The 17,351-nt window shown below is 42.6% G+C and overlaps 2 protein-coding genes across 2 annotated transcripts; one reads left to right on the top strand and one right to left on the bottom strand.

Annotated features, from left to right (window-relative positions):
- The first annotated feature begins 9,578 nt into the window (after positions 1-9,578).
- On the top strand, positions 9,579-15,028 carry LOC102713934 (exocyst complex component EXO84C-like). Its single transcript, XM_006660341.2, has 5 exons — positions 9,579-9,659; positions 12,171-12,268; positions 12,655-14,116; positions 14,198-14,383; positions 14,471-15,028. Exons 1-5 carry the CDS (start codon positions 9,579-9,581, stop codon positions 15,026-15,028), a joined length of 2,385 nt encoding a protein of 794 aa, XP_006660404.2.
- A 111-nt stretch (positions 15,029-15,139) lies between these two features.
- On the bottom strand, positions 15,140-16,114 carry LOC102713661 (protein PROTON GRADIENT REGULATION 5, chloroplastic). Its single transcript, XM_006660340.3, has 2 exons — positions 15,712-16,114; positions 15,140-15,569 (listed from the first exon to the last, which is right to left on the bottom strand). Exons 1-2 carry the CDS (start codon positions 15,958-15,960, stop codon positions 15,465-15,467), a joined length of 354 nt encoding a protein of 117 aa, XP_006660403.1. The 5' UTR covers positions 15,961-16,114; the 3' UTR covers positions 15,140-15,464.
- Between the last annotated feature and the right edge of the window lie 1,237 nt (positions 16,115-17,351).

Raw genomic sequence — 17,351 nt, 5'->3', positions numbered from 1 at the left:
TATCTACAAATAAGATAACGGTTGATCAACTAAAAGAATACAAACATACAGCTTTTATTCACTCGTTTACCAAATTATTAAACGATTTGTTTTTATAAAATATTTCTAAGTTCATCCTCTCACCTTGTTAAAGGAGATTTTATAAACATTTTGGTAAGCAAAATTATGCATTGGTTTTACTCCCTTTGTTAAAAAAATTTGTCACTAAATTTAAATTTTGTTTCGAAAAAGTACCTTGAGATACTATATTTTTAGTGTAAAATTTCGATACCTTCAGATACAACGCTTAACAGTAAAAAAGCCTTTTAATAAAAGTATCTTGGTAGGTTTCATCTTTTATAAATTATTTTCTCTCCCACTTGTTATAGAACAGAACGGATGATGTACCCACGGTCTCGAACGCTATAGTGTTTGCCATATAGCACCTCCTGTTTTTAAATTGCGTACCTCTTCTGCACATTATCTCCAACCATATGTGCATGCTTGACATATACTACCATCACCATTTTAAAAGGTTTTTGAATGTATAATGTGAGTAACTTTTTATGTGACATTTAATGTAAGGTGTTTGGTCTTCCGTATCAAAATATATGACATATTTTGTTTTATTAGGACATATGTTTTAATCAAAAGTTGCTCTATTAGAGAATATTTTTGGATACAAAATTGATATTATTATGTTCGTATTGAAAGAACTACTTTATGTTGCATAAACGATATATTAACATAGTAATCTTTAGTAAAATTCTTATACTAATGAAATTAAATATGTCATATATTTCGAAATAGAAGGGTACCTTCTATTGATTGTCCTGGACCCGGTACTACCTATCCTCATCATTTTGCTTCCAAAAATCATCAGTGAAACCGCTTATTGAGAATTTTTAAAAATGTATGGGTGAAACTTTTATACATGTCCTCTTAGCGATTTAAAAACAAAGCCTGAAAGATAACTACGATAAAAAAAATCCTAAAATCAACTATAGTTTTAAGTTCAGTATCTATTTTTATATGTCCTTTGAATAATCGTTTTTTAAAAAAAAAACTCACTTAGTTGTATTTTCACTAAATGTTTTAGCAAAGTAAATGGTCGAACGCTATGTCTAACATCTAACAACTTCATACAATTTAAAAACAAAGATTGTTGTGCATCGGACAATTGATTTGTATTCATCAGCACATATGCAATTAACTAAAAAGAGATGTGTATGCGAGATATTGTAGTATTAGTGATTCCCTGCACGCATATGTACCATTTATCTGTTTCCATCTCTCAAGCAGGAAGCACTTTTTCCCCTCGTGGCTTCCTTGTTTTACATGTCACTAGAAAATATGCCCATTTGTATATGATCATTATGGATCTACAAACATGCAAAATTAAATTCAATATATATAGGTTAAAGAAACAATATGATTGTGAAAGTGCCACCTCATTTTTTTTATTTTTGTTCCAAGAGCTACATATGAATGTTAAACCTGTAATCTAGTGGTTACAATGACCTGAGTAGTACCATAAGATATTGATTTTAAATCTCCATAAGAACGAAATTTAAATTAGGTTGTTAAGGTTCTGAGTTCAAATCTCTATACGAGTGAATTTTAGATTAAGTTCTCAATTTAAAAAACAACATATATCTGGTGTAGAGGCTACATAAAAAATACCCTTCTTTAAAATAAAAAAACATTATCTATCTTATCAAATAATTTAAAACTCTTTTGTAACATCTTGGATGACATATAAAAACAAATGGACATCTTCATAGAACATCTCCAAGAGATATCCAAAATAGATCCTAAAAACTAAAATTTTGAAAATAGATTAAAAAAACACTTTTCCAATAGATATCTAAATCTATTCCTAAAATTTAGGTATCTTGGAGATACTCTTAAGGAGGAAAAAAAAAACACGTCCTCCAAGCCTCTTGTAGCTACTGGCTTCAGCTTGCACAGCTCATAGCTAGAATCTCATAAGATATTCCTTTCCATTGGTATAATAAAAAAAAAGAGAAATATGCGGACAAAATATCATCAAGGAACCAGAAGAGACATCGTCGTCCAAACGAGATTAACAAGGCAGACAGTCTGAGCAGCCTTAATAATTTGATTGCGATTGGCCGGCCGCCGCCGGCCGGCCCAACCCGTTGTTTGTATTCGCCGGTCCGGCAACGGCAAGAGCAATCTGTTGTTCCATTTACATATATAAGATCGATCCGCAAACGCAGATATATAGATCCATAATTCTGAATGGAGGCCGGGTCGAGGATGGAGGAGGAGGAGGAGCTCATCAGCACCGGCACAGCCGCGGGGAGCTGGAGCAGCAGCAGCTCCCCGTACCACTCGGACCTCCAAATTCAATCCATGACTGCAAAGGTCTCTCTCACATACTACGTACATGCATGATTATTAGCGTTTCGTCTAGCTAACTCCTTTTTTTAGATAAACATCGCTAGCAATTTATTCATCTAAGCTTAACGGTTTATAATCTTCCTCTAGAAATTTATTCATCTAAGCTTAACGGTTTACGATCTTCCTCTAGAAGAAGAGCTAAGAACTCAGGGGCATCAGACACCCAATTACAAGAAAACTTATTGGTAATTCCTTCCTTCGCTAGCCGATGTGCCACCATGTTCGCCGAACGTTGCTTTCAGATAGTTTTCACCCCACCCAAACCGGCTTTTATTTCCTGAATTAGCATGCCGTAGATTGATCGATTAAATTCCTTCTCCATCAGCATATTCACCACTACTTGAGAATCAGTTTCTATGATAACATTAGTAGCACCCATTTCCTTTGCTACTGCAATCTCCCTTCGGCAAGCCAGGACTTCCACCACTGCGGCATCATTAACATGTGAAATGAAGTGAGCTTCTCCCGCCATGAACTCCCCTCTATCAATTATCATCACCACTCCTATAGCTCCTTCCTTTTCCTGTGACATAAAGGCGCCATCTATGTTGAGTTTCACCCAACCCACTGGAGGTTTTGTCCACCGCTGTGTCGGACAATGAACAGAAACAGTTTTCTGCTCCTTTAGACTCGACCACTCCTCCAAATGGAAGATAATTCTCACCACCACTTTAGATGGGTCTTGTGGAGTCTCCACATGTCTACCATCATTCCTGGCTGCCCACAAATTATAAAACGTAACAATCATTCCTTCGATAATTTGGTCCTCTTGGTCCACCATCCTATCCAAGATCCAAAACGCTAATAATTTCTGGTTATTGCATTCCTCTCCTGGGACTGGAAATTCATACTTCAACCTCTCCTCTACACCTCGTCACACCCAAATAGAAAATGGGCAAGTCCAAAATCTGTGCATAGCATTTTCTTCCCTGTTACAAAACAAACATCTTACTCCTTGTTTAATTTTCCTTTTTTGAAGCTCTGAGCCTAGTGCGAGCGCATTCTGGATGACTCGCCAAGTATGTACCTATGCTGTACATCCACTGTCCATAATTTTTGCTATCCCCTGTGGGACTGAAAACTTAAAGATGACGATGCAACAAAGTCACCGGTGAGTGTGGATTGCAAATGATAAGCTGACCTTACTGAAAAAAACCCCTGTCTTTGTATAGTTCTAGGCCACAAAATCATCCCCCTCCCAATCAGCAACTTGGATCTGCATCACATCCTTCGCATCTTCCTCATAAAGTACATCATTAACTTTTTCAGAATCCCATCTTTTGGTTCCTGGTATTAGTAGGTCACAAACAAACCTAGCATCTGACTGTGTTTTCCAACCAAAAGGCCTAGTTAGTCCCTCCCGTGGGAACCAGTTATCTTTCTGAATGTCAATTGATCTCCCATCCACTACCCTCCAGATAATCCCTTTCTTGAGCAGCTCCCTCCCATGTAAGATACTGCGCCAAGTGTACGAAGCTCTCTTCGTACAATTTGCCTCCAAGAAAGAACAGTTCCTGAAGTACCTCATTTTGAGAACTTTTGAGCACAGCGACTCAAGATTTGTGAGTAATCTCCATCCCTGCCTCGCTAGCATTGCCTGGTTAAAGCTTTCGAGCTCTCTCAAACCCAAACCACCCTCTTTTTTTGAGATACATAACCGTTTCCAGCTTGTCCAGTGTGTTTTCCTCTCTCCTGCCTTAGCTCCCCAAAAGAAATTTGCAATCATAGCTTTCAGTTGGACACACATACCTTTAGGCAATCTGAAGACACTCATCGAGTACGTTGGTATTGCTGCAAGGACTGATGTAATCAACACTTCTTTACCCGCTTTAGACAAACTTTGCCCATTAAAACTCATAATTCTTCCCCATATTCTCTCTTTGCTGCTAAGAAAAGCTCCCATCTTGGATTTTTCATTGAGAGCTTCATGATCTATCCCTATGGATTGTTTGAGCTCAATTTTAAGATCTTGCTGGCAGCCTTTACCAAAGAAAATAGAGGATTTAACCATGTTGACCTTCTGCCCCGAACAGGCCTCATATTTCTGTAAAATCTCTTTTAGACAATCAAGTTGCGCCTTTTTTGCTTCTAGAAAAACCACACTATCGTCAGCGAATAGAAGATGTGTAATATGAGGTCCTGCTGCCCCATATCTGATTCCCCTAATTCTGTTAACCTCCTTTGCATGATTTAGCAGAGCAGAGAAACCTTCTGCACAAAGAATAAACAGGTAGGGAGAGAGTGGACCCCCCTGCCGGATACCTCTAGTTGGGGAGAAAACCTGTGATGTCGCCCCATTTAGTTTAACCACATACTTGACTGATTTAACACATCTCATGATCATATCAATCCACCCCTCACAAAAGCCCAATTTTCTAAGCATTTGTTCCAGAAAATTCCATTCAACACGATCATATGCTTTCATCATGTCTAGCTTGACCGCACAAAGCGGTGATTTCCGATTCCGGCGCTGCATTGTATGAATGCATTCATACGCAATGAAAACATTATCTGTGATTAGTCTTCCGGGAACAAAAGCACTTTGCTCTTCCGACACAAGGAGAGGTAGAATCACTTTTAATCTGTTGGCTAACACCTTGGAAGCTATTTTATACAAAACATTGCAGAGGCTTATTGGTCGAAATTGTGAGAGATCATCCGGGTTTTGTACCTTTGGAATAAGAACTAAAATTGTATCATTCAAATCTTCAGCAAACTCCCTGCCCTCCAGAAAATCCCGAACCGCCCTACACACTTCATTTCCCACCAAAGACCAGTGTCTTTGATAGAATGCTGCAGGAAGACCATCCGGCCCTGGGGCCTTTGTGGCACCCATTTGAAACAACGCTACTCTTATTTCTTCATCAGTAATCTCTGCCATTAGTTTTTCATTCATTTGTGTATCAACCAGTGATGACACCTTCTCTAACACCTCTGCACAATCTGTACTCCCATCAGAAGTAAATAAATCTGCATAGAACAACCTAGCCATTTCTCTCATAGCTTCATCAGATTTACAAATTGTTCCATCCCTCCTCTTTAATCCTTTGACAGTATTCTTTCTTTTTCTGTGTGTAGCTCTCGCTTGAAAAAACTTTGTGTTTTTGTCTCCTGCCTTGAGCCAATCCTGTCTGGACCGTTGTTTGTACATTATTTCTTCTCTTTCATACAAAATATGTAGCCTATGTTCTATTTCTCTGACTCTAGTGAAAACGTCTGAGACCAGTGCCTCTTGTTTTGATTTAACCAGCTCCTCCTTAAGCTTTTTTATTTCTTTCGTCAAAGACCCAAAAACTTCAGCACCCCATTTTTCATATGGTCTGAGAGAGAATTTAACTTCTGCCTTAATCCTATTGCTCCTCTGCCACACCACTCGGATGACTGCCAAGCGTCTTCCACCATCTTCTGATATTCGTCGTGCCGAGCCCACATTTCTTCATATTGGAATCTTCTTTCTATCCTTCTTTGACCAGGGTCCTGCTCTCTATATAATTTAATTAAAATTGCACTATGATCTGACTCCTCAGTCTCCACGTGGTTTACCTGAATCGAGTTGAAATAATTTTGCAATGAGGCTGTCCCCAAAGCTCTATCAAGTCTGACTTGCACATTTGCGTCACCATCCCTCTTATTACTCCAAGTAAAAGGATAACCAATGAATCCCAAATCATTTAAGTTGCAGTCAGTTAAACATTCTCTGAAAGTTGTCATCCTTGACTCTACTCTATCATTCAGCCCCTTTTGTTCTCCTGCCCTTACAACCTCATTAAAGTCACCCGCACAAAGCCAAGCTAAGTTGTTCTGTCTGCTAAGGAATCGAAGCATCTCCCAGGAATTCCTTCTCAATTCAGCTCTTGGCTCCCCATAAAAACCCGTGAACCGCCAAAACATTTCTCCATCCCTTAACCTCACGTCAATAAAATGTTGCGAGAACAGCTGGATCGAAATATCCGGTCCCTGTCTCCACATCAACGCCAAGACACCACTCCTTCCACGACAAGGAACCGAAAAAACATTTTCAAAACCCACACTGAAGCTTAACTTCTTCATAGCACAATCTTTTTTCTTCGTTTCACTAAGAAAAATCACCTCCGGGTTGTGGCATCTGATTAGATCCCTAAGCTCCCCTACTGTCGGGTCCAACCCTAATCCCTGACAGTTCCAACAAAGAATCCTCATTGCTCTCGGCGGCCCCGGTTCACCGGAGCGGCCGATAAATTGTCTCCTTCTTGGTTCTCTATCGGGCCTAAGCGATCAAAGGCTTTCACTCTCTTGCTCCCACTAGCAGTCTCCCCATCTTCATCAACTATACCCCCATCTTTCCTCCTCCAGACTTGCTTTAGTGGCCTCTTCCTCGACCTCGGGCTGTCCCGAGGTTGAAAAAGTTCAGAGGTTCCCTGCCGTCTAGCTAACTCCTAACGCAAGGGATTCGCCTTAAACATCACCAACGATTTTCAGTTATTTTTGGTAATCTACCTGTAAAAACTTTTATGCCTAGCCTAATAAATTGTGTATGCAAACATACATTTCAAAGGGAGTGCTTATAGCAGGTACTCCACCCAGTTTTCAGCATGTGACACAATTGACTTTTTTTTCATACATTTCACCATTTGTTTTATTTAAATTTTGTGCAATATGTAAAAATGTAAGTACCAAATTATAAAAAAATGATAATTATATACTTTTAATAAAACAAATAGATAAATAAAAGTTCCAACGCCAACGACACTATATTTTTTAGGCCGTCCATTGGCCATTGCACACCAGTCTAATGGATAAAACATTAGCCCTATCTCGTTAGAGGTAATACTAGTTCCTCTTGTCAACTATAGAAAACCTCTGTGGTTAAAGTAAGTAACTAATGCTATTATCATATTTTCTATATTTTTAGATTGGAATTAGAATGTGCAGTGGTACTTATTTTGAAATTTTGGGCATCTTATATAAAAGAGAATTTTAAATTCTGTAATGAAATTAAAATCTTAAATAGATATCAATGTTCAAAACATGCCATTTAAATTCACATGTAAATATCTAGAAATATGAAGCATTTAAATTCACATGGAAATTTCAAATACTTCAAAATACGCACAAAATGTTATTTGATTGTGGCCGCGTTCGTCCCCCTCAGGTAAGTTAACTTACCCTCTCGTTTTCCGCGCGCACGCTTCCGAACTGCTAAACGGTATATTTTTTGCAAAAGATTTCTATAGGAAAGTTATTTTAAAAAATCATATTAATCAATTTTATATTTTTTAATAATTAATAATTAATTAATCATGTACTAATCTATTACTACGTTTTTCGTGCCGGGATAAGTTAGATAAGTTAACTTACCCCCTACAAACGAACGTGGCCTGTGTTCCATTCCCCTCACCGGGCGTTTTTTTTTTTGCATGCATGCATGAATTCTTACAAAGAACAGTTATGGGCATTATTGCTTTCCTTTTACGGTGATATTTATTAATTAAGAGTTTGGTATATATTTTTACCAAAGAAAGAAAGATCAACATCTGAGTTTTGATGTTAGATATTATGTCATTTTCAATACAATATTTCATTATAAGGTTTCCAACGGTGTCATACCATCAAAAACATTTTTGAGTGGATAAATGAACATGTTCTCTCAATACAAAATTTCACTTCACATTTATATAGGTTAACATATCACTTAAATATTGCATCCAAGTAGCCAAAAAAGTTGATTAAATATGTTAAGATGACACAAATTGCTCTTAGTAAAAGTTCCACTTCAATTTTATGGTCTAGGTACTATGCACACCAGTTTTTATCACTTTGAAACCCAACTCCCATCTCTCATCACAAATTTTATATCATATATATCATTGTTTTTACCTATGTGACATATCATTTAGGCCTTGTTAGGTTATTCTCCAAGAGGGAGGGATTGGAGAGGGTTGAGGAGGAATATTTCCACAGCACAATAGGTGTAAAATAAATCTCTTCTTAATCCTCTTGAATCCTCCGGTGATAGAGATTAACTGGACAAGACCTTAATGAGATTAAAATGAACTTGCATTAAGAATGGTCTTAGTGATTAACACCCCCCAAGGAACATGGATCACCTTTAAAAGAGCAGTGATAATAATATTAGTATAGTGTATTTTATGGTTTCTGAACTTTCTGAATACAAGAGTGTATTTTATTTATTACTAAACTTTCTGACCAAAGCCCGGCAGAAAGGAAAACTTCTGATCAAATTTATGAATATATCGTTCATATCCGTGGTATAAGAGCAATTTTATGTCTTGCTTGATGTGATGAAACCATCGAGACATGACATGTAAAGGCTTATGATTTTTTTAACACTACCTTAGTTTCGAAGAAACTCCAAAAAGACACAGATTTTCTACTTACATGAAGAAGAGAGTTGAATCAGTTTACAAGTGAAACCGAACCCTATAAACTTTCAACTACAGAGTTAATTGAAATAAAAGCATAAAAGAAACACTATGAACAAAAGAAACAATGCCTACAGTAATACAACTACTGAGAACCATCGTAAGTGACCATTGTCGAGTTCATTAAAAAATGATCCACCAGCTTTTTACTGGAGGGAGGGATCACGAGGGTGATTGTTTGTCTTTTTTATGAAAAAGTCTAATAATATACTTATAAACAATAAATAATTTATGAATAGAACCTTTATATACATGTTCTTACCAATCTAAAAACCAAGGCTAGAAAATAAATTTCGGTAAAAAAACATAAAATCAACTCTAAATTATAGTTAAAAATTTAAAATTTAGCTTATAAACATAAGAAAAAGTGAAAAGATGGGGTGCATCAAATTCAACAACCGAACACCTAAACATGATGCATAATCTTCTTTGCGAAGCCTCCAAGGAGGATGCGGTGTCAAAGACGTGTCTATGACACTATCAATATATGTATGGAACATCAAACTAATTTTCACCTAAAGGATATGTGAGAAGCACCACAACCAAGCTTACTCAAACTCCCATCACCTGAAAATCATGACCTGAATGACCCTAAGTGACATAGATAGGGAGTAGTCCAATGGGCATGTGACTACCCTTGAAATTGGTTCACGAGAATGCCCTACCCTGTTGGCCGGCCCAGTCCAGTGATAGAGAGGCTGAGAGTTAGGGTTAGCGGAGGATGAGAGAAGTGTAGGGAGCATTGGTGCTATGGCGCACTGCTGGACTGTCACACGACTCTCCACTCTCACTATTGTCATCGCCTCGCCCGCCTTGAGCTGCCTCACCCTTGTCAGCTCGCCTGACTGTCCGAAGCCATGCTCGTGACTCATGAGTCATGAGGCATTGAGGTTGTGCCGCCTTGCACCCAGCGGATAGTGCCCCTAGCCCGGTCTCCGGTGGCTGGTGGCCGATGGTCCTTGGCCAGCTGACCCTCACCCTACGTGGCTACCGGAGACGGCACTGCACCCGCACCCCTGCCTGTCTGCTTGTCATCTTCGGTGTCATCGCACTGGCGTCTAGTAATCTGGTGCCCATTTGCACGGTTTTCTGGGCGTCTGGCCCTGCACGACTGTGTTGCCTGTGCCAGCTATGGGATGCCCCTTGGTCCTAGTTGATGAGGCGGCAAGCTGGCGACTAGCCGGCCGCACTGGCGGTTGGCGCCCTTGGCCCCTACCTACCGGATGCCCCTTGCGACATGCACCCTGCGATGGCCCCACCGACCCTGCCCTAGCCCCAGTGCCCCTGGCTCTGAGGCTCTGCCTAGCAATGGTTGCCTGTGAGCTGCTCCTCCCTCTCTCAACTTCGATCTTGATTTTGGGTAAGTAAAAATTTTAGTTACCCACTCATTTCCTTAATATTTCATTGTTATGCTACTCCTCAAATGATTTTTGAGTGACTCCAACTTAATGCCTCATTGTAACTGATGCTAGCATTTAATTATTGGTTAGTTTTTCTACGGGTGTATCATCTTTTAACTAAATTAGACTTTTATATGAGGTTTGATATGTTACAAATTTTTGGTATATGATAGTAGATATGAGGCGGGACTACCTGGCAAAAAATTCCTGGCTATGCCGTTGATAACCCTTATGTGCCACCAAAATGAAATAGTAGACATAATTATTGTTGCCAAGCTCACCATACCTGGTGTCCATCTGTGCCATCGTGTAAGTTTTTACCACACCGCACCTTCATCGTTAAGGGTTGCAAAATACCCCATACTCAATGCCCTAGCTTCCACAAGCTCTCTCAGAGTTTTTGCCGATGCCAAAGACCGGCCGCCCTCCACTTAATAGTTCCTCTATGGACAAACCAAAGTCTCCCCTAACTAAAGACCGCCATCCTCACGATTGGATTCAAGAGCAAATTAGTCGCTAGAAGGTGAGATTCTTTGTGAAGAATAGATAGGCACATCCTCCTTCTGCATTGGTGCCTATCGTCCTAGCCACCACGTGACCAAAAATGGATTGCCAATGCCCCATGCAATCTGCCTTGGTCACAATCTACTCCCATCTCTGGTGGTCACACCACCGTCATCGACCACACCCACAAGCCCACTATCATCCATTCATGGTATGCACAAGTCCTACATCTAGTCATGCATGTCACCTCGTCAAGTCATCAACATCACAACCGCTCCTACCACCGGTGTGTCTCGTGGCAATTGTCGCCACCGTATGATGTATGCTTTGGCGGTTTGAGATTGATTCAGATGCACCCATTTGCACTCAGCCGTCATAGATTCATTGATATCGACGTCCTGTCGCTACTCACATGTGCCCAAGAAAGGGATAGCCCTGCTGCTGTTGCCCTCACTGTTCACCAGGAGTCCAACGCGATACTCAGGGACCGGTGAAAGCAACGAGATGAGGTGGCGATGATCAAGTTTTGGGGTGCCGCCCATCTTTTTTAGGATTTTTTTAGTGTACTTTGATGGACGTGCCATCCATTTAAATAGATCCAATGGATTAAATATGTTCCTACTATATTTGTTATATTATGTAGTAGTGTAGCAGAGGAGTATTTGTGAAAAAAAATTCATAATACTATTGTAATAAATAATTATTTGACTAAGGGTATTTTGCATGGTATTATTGTAATAAATACGCAAGATACGTGCAATCGATCAACAAAGTCGCCCATGCATGCACAGCACATGTTCTTCTTCTTACTTACATGTGTTGGAGCCGGCGGTGGTAGTGGCCGTAGCCCGTAGCGGAACAGCTCGTGCGGCAGGCCGTGGCAGAGCTGGAGCCAGGAGACTCCATGGTGATCGGAGTATATCTAATTTTACTCCCATCATTTCTTTTATACCAGTAACTCGAGGTACCAAATTATTTTCTCATTATTGGATCTAACTAAGTAGGATGCGCACTGTTGGATCTAATGATCAGAAATAATTTGGTACCACGAGGCATCGGTATCTCGAGGTATAAAAGAAATGACGAGAGTAAAACTCAACTATATATGGACCGTCGATCGATCAAAGAGAAAGGATGCACACAGCCTATTTCATCTATTGGAATATGATTACTAAATTGTCCTTCCATATGAATTAAGTAAATTATTAAAATAGTCATTAAAATTAACGGTGAGATTTAATCCTACTACACTGCCAGTAGTACTAGTGGAAGGTACGGTAAATAGGCCCCTTTTTTAAACTAGCTCATGAATCATGATAAGGTCTTGCAAATTAATTTTCGAGCTTATGAAATTTGTAGAAGCTTGACAAAGCTGCTGGAGTTTTGTTTAAAAAGTGGAGTTTGTTTTTGAAAGAAGAGACATAATTGGTGTTTTCAGGGCATACAACACTTGTGCTCCGAGCTCCTGGAAGTAAACAAGGCCTCAGAGGAAGACTTCGACACGACTGTGTATCTAAGTTACTTGTCATTTGTTAGGTACGTACGAATAACATTTAAGTAATCCATCCATCCCAAAAATGTCCAGACTCATACTCCTACTAGGATGGATCAATCTCATCCTAAATAGCTACTGTCTCCGTTTCATAATGTAAAATATTTGATTTTTTTTGTTCGTTTGAACATTTATCTTATTCAAAAATTTAGTATAAATATAAAAAAATAACAAGTCGTGCTTAAAGTTCTTTTGATAATAAAGTAAGTCACAAGCAAAATAAATAATATTTTCTTATTTTTTTAAATAAGACGAATATTTAAGCATTATAACTAAAAAAGTTAAACATCCTATATTATGAAACAGTTTAGAATATATTTTAGAAAGGAGGGAGTCATCGTCTATCAATGCATGTGTAAAGAGATCGCAGAATGTTCGAGGAAGCTGGTGGTGATAAGGAGAAAGATGCCATAAATGATCTGAAGCAGCATGCCATGGCGCAGAAGAAACTTATCCAGGATGTGAGGAACAGCTTGTACTACTCGTCTGCGGTGGCGCTAGATGAGCTGGGGGACTCTGACGCCATTGCGACCGATGGCGAGGACGACATCATCAATCCAACCGCATCGTCATCACTTTCACTGCTGGACGATCTCCTGTTGGAGAAGCGGATGGAGCAGGCCGTTGAGATCCTGGAGCAGGAACTCCAACGGATGCAGGAGAGCGACGTCGTGGCGGCGGCGTCCCGCATGTCCGCAGTGTTGGCAAGGAAGGCCAGCGTCGCCGACCGCCTCGCGTCCGTCGCGGAGCACCCACGTACACCGCGGCCGGAGCTCCTCCGGGCGCTTACGGGGCTCTGCAGGCTCGGCGAGAAGCGGCGAGCGAACGGCCTGCTCCTGGGGTTCTACAGGGCAAGCGTCCGCCGCCGCGTCGACGAGAGCCTGAGGCTGAAGCAGCCTGGGAATGGGAAGCACAGCTACCTGATGCACATAGTGCGCACGGTGCTGTCCACCGTTGTCGAGGCGTCGAGAAGCGCGGCCCTGCTGCAGCTGCAGCCGTCGGCCGAGATGGAACGGTGGGCGAGGGAGGAGATGGAGGACCTGGGGGTGGCGATCCGCGAGTTCATCTTCATGGCAGCAGCGCCGTCAAGCAAGCTGGCCCTGACGCTGGAAGCTGCAAGATGCGCCCTCGACTACGTCCCTCTGCTGGATCGGCATCAGGCGGAGTATCTGAGGGAGGTTCTGGCACAATGCATGGAGGAGGCGCTGGCCATGTACGCCGGCCATCTCAGGGAGGTCATCCGCCTGCTGGCCAGCGACGGCGCGTCCATGGTGCTGGGGCGGTTCCTCGTCTCGGGGGTGCTGAGGACAAGAAAGCATCCGGAGATGGAGGAGCTGAGCTGCTGCCTGCTTACGACCAGCGGGAGGAAGGTGGCCACACTGATGCAGGACGTGGTGGAGGACGTGTCGCCGCTGCTGGGTCTCGGGACAGGGATGACCTCCCTCTCACTGCTCCAGCTTCTCGCTGAGCTCCTACGAGAGTACATGCTGCAGCTTCTCGCGGTCGCGGCGGCTGCTGCCAACGATGACATGACGATGGTCTCCGTGCTGATCAACTGCACGACGCTTCTGTCCCTCTTCCCGCTCGTCGCTCGCCGCATCTTCACCGCAACGTCAGCTGCTGCATCTCAACAAGAGGATTTTGATTTTCCACCCTCACAAGCTTTCGACGGCCTCATCCTCTCCATCAAAGAAGCCGCGGGCCAAGTATGGACATGCTTCTGCCACCACTTCATACGCCACACCGTCGTCATGTCGTCAAACCCCCTCCTACACATACGCAGCAACAGTACTCATGCCTTTGACGCCATTATGCCTTCATCTGCTTTTCAGGTTAGTAGTTAAACTGCTTACCACTACATCGAATTTATAGTTAGTGACTATCAAACCAATGGCTCGTGCTCGATCGACCAGGTGTTTTTCCTACGGGTGAGGCAGCTGAATGGCACATACGGTGCCATCTTAACCGGAGAGGATGGCACAATGAAGAAACTGTTGCAGGAGTTGATGGAGGCTATGATGCTCTGCCTCTCTGACAACCTAGACTCTTGGATCCATCAAGCATCCCATGTCGTCCCACAGGACACACTCCTTCAGCAGGTTAATTAACTAAGAGCTTATATAATCTGACCAGATTAGATAATTGTTGATCAGATTCTCTAATCTGGCGGACTAATGATTATGCAGATCCAGCTAGACGTCCATTTTCTACTAGAAGTTGCACAGTTTGGAGGCTTCTCCTCCGACGATTTCAGGAATGCTGCACTGTGCTTGCTCAGGAAAGCACAAGAACTAGCGCCATCTTGTTCTTTGGAGCAGCAGCAGGAAGAGGGGTGGGCTGCCGATGCTGCAAGGCATGCAGTGCAGGTGCTGATGGGGTCTCAGGCTCAGCAAAACAGCTGCAGTACTGTCTCACTGCAGGAAGGCGAAGCAGGTGATGAGACGCAGCCAGATGCTTCTTCACAACATCAAGTCGGAGCTTGCAGCGATGGCAAATCCAGCGATGAGTTTGTCAGCCTCGAGGATGAAGCCCTTGTTGATTCAGCGGAGGAGGACAGCAGTTGCTCGCAGGATGGCGGTCCTGTGTCCCCTACCTCTGCTCCAATGATGGCTGTTGCGAGCAGGCAGCAGTTGGCGAGCACCACCACTACTCCCGCTGCAGCCGCAAATCAGAAAGGCAATAGCAGAAGAAAGGAAGCGAGAGAGGGCAAGGGCATGGTCAGCAGCAGGCCACGGTGGCATTAACCGTACCGGACAGAACGAACACAGCAAGCAATTATATTTCTACCACACATAGTAGTACTATAGTAGTATATGCTTTCAGAAACTAACATTAACTTGTCGATAGTAAATAGATGATAAATAAATAATTGATTGGGAGATCCATCCGGAGGAGGAAATGCAGTAGTGTCGCTTAATTGGCTACGGTCCGTGTCGGTACACATGCATATACATATATGCTAGCCAGCGTAGCTGCTGGTATTAATTCGTTCCGGACTGAGCGCAATGCATACGTACCATGGATGGATGGATTGCAAGTGAGTGGAGGTCAGAAGAGGATGATCGAGGAGGAGGTATACGTACAACACATTTTTAGGCCGCTAGCTAGGGAAATTCATTTCAGAGAGGCGATCGATCGATCAATCAAATGAAGGCAGGCGTCCATATGTATGTATATCGATCAGGCAAGGAAGCCAAGCTTCTCGCCGTTCTTCTTGGCGAGACGGATCAAGCCCTGCCTCTGCTTGGCGTCGGCGCCAATGGTCTTGCAGAACTCAGTGATGACCTGCACGCACGAAATTGATTTTGATTTTGATTTTGATTTTGATGGACAAGGCAGATAGACGCAGGATCATCATCATATCATATCATATCATATCATATCATATCATATTGGAGTGAGTGAGTACGGGGTGGGTCGTAGTTACCTGCGAGTGCAGCGCGATGGCCTTTCCCCTGAGCTGGTTGAAGCGCTTGCGGCCAATGATGTTGCGCACCACCACCACCGCCGGCGCGAAGATCCCCTTGCCCTCGTTCACGTTGCCCATCGTCGCCGGCGCCCGCGGTGGCCGAGCGGACGACCGGGGTCGCGCCACACACGCGCCCAGCGAGTCGCCGGACACCGAGCTGGACCACGTCGGGAGAGCCCTCGGTCCGGAGAGGGACACGGAAGCCATAGTTGAGGCAATGATGGTAGTGGTGCACAGGGCGCCACACCGCCGCCGCTGCTGCTGCTGCTAAGGAGGAGGAAGTGGCCGGCCGGAGTCGTAAGAATTAAGCAAGAAATCCGGTGGAGGAGAGAGCGAGAGCAGAGTTTGGTTGAGCCACATGTCCTCGCATCAACAGATGAGGAGTTTCTGGGCACAAATGCACGACCTACGCCCTGTTGCCATGTCATCTCTTCCGTTCCGTTCCGTGCCACGCTGCACTGCCCCTCTCTCCCTCTCCCTGGAACGCTCCTACAGTCTTGTCACTGTCAAGTGGACCCCACCCATCCATTTCTAGACTAACAGCAGCACTTGCTATGCTAAACAGCCACTACAACCCGTTTGGATGAAAGCAACTCCCTTCAATTCAACAAACTCCCCTTCCCTTCTCTCTGCCAAAAGGTATATGGTTCACACTCCATGGTTTCAAATGCTTGTGGAAATTAAGTATGCGGTCAAGATTATGGGACACCAAGTTCTCAAAACAAAAGACACATAATCCACCAGTAAAAGGGTTAAAATGCCATCATACATAAATTAGTTAGATTACGGCAGTATCTGCTTCAGCACGTGCATCCAAATGCTTTCTCGGGGCAATCCATACCATCAAAATCAATGCCATAATCCTGAATTCAGAATTCCAACCAAAAGTCAATGGCAAGAAAAACATAGGTCATAGCAGGGAAAAATTCCAAGATAAGATCAGGCTGCCGAAACATGTCAGACAATTAGTTACAACGACAATATGTCCAATAGAACGAACAACTCAGTTATAGTGGAACTAAATTTTCTCCGATGAATACTGTCATGCCCAGAAATCCCTCACACGAATTTCTGAACTTAATTGTGTATTAAAATCCATATCCACGACTAGCTAGGGTATAAAAAAGACAATGTTGATTACATAACCATCGTTCTTAGAAACAACTAAAAATAACATTTATTCTAATGAAAAATACAGTGGAAAGAAAGTTAGACTAGCTCCAGCGGGTACGGCTCCAGTCCACAGGCAAAGCTTCGACGGCATACCAGCTCACTCCTGAGAGTCACCTTCATCGGATTCCACTTCTAACTCTGAAGAGGAAAATTAGGCAAAGCTGAGTACAAAACACCGTACTCAACAAGTAGCACGGAAAAGAGGGTAATAAATGATGCATAAGGATCATCAAGGACAGGCTTAGGGTTAGTTGCAATAAAGCAGCACTTAAATAAATAACAGAGATTAAACCGAATAAAGGTAATTAAATACATTAAAGGATAAGTAAATAACAGTTGTAAAATACCACGACACTGTCCAACGTTACACCACGTTGCAACAGGCACAACCACTACTCAACGTTACACCACGTTGCAGTAGTCCC

Source organism: Oryza brachyantha, chromosome 8 (genome assembly GCF_000231095.2).
Source record: "Oryza brachyantha chromosome 8, ObraRS2, whole genome shotgun sequence".
In the NCBI taxonomy this organism is placed as follows: domain Eukaryota; kingdom Viridiplantae; phylum Streptophyta; class Magnoliopsida; order Poales; family Poaceae; genus Oryza; species Oryza brachyantha.
The sequence above is the reverse complement of the archived record's forward strand: the minus strand, read 5'-3'. Positions and strand labels throughout refer to the sequence as shown.

What these genes read in the sequence shown, in the direction of transcription:
- LOC102713934 (XM_006660341.2), top strand. Translation starts at nt 9,579, where the DNA reads ATGGCGCACTGCTGGACTGTCACACGACTCTCCACTCTCACTATTGTC. An exon ending in CCTTGAGCTGCCTCACCCTT is followed by an intron (nt 9,660 to 12,170) that starts GTCAGCTCGCCT and finishes TGGTGTTTTCAG; the next exon opens with GGCATACAACACTTGTGCTC. An exon ending in AGGACACACTCCTTCAGCAG is followed by an intron (nt 14,384 to 14,470) that starts GTTAATTAACTA and finishes ATGATTATGCAG; the next exon opens with ATCCAGCTAGACGTCCATTT.
- LOC102713661 (XM_006660340.3), bottom strand. Translation starts at nt 15,960, where the DNA reads ATGGCTTCCGTGTCCCTCTCCGGACCGAGGGCTCTCCCGACGTGGTCC. An exon ending in CCATCGCGCTGCACTCGCAG is followed by an intron (nt 15,570 to 15,711) that starts GTAACTACGACC and finishes TCGTGCGTGCAG; the next exon opens with GTCATCACTGAGTTCTGCAA.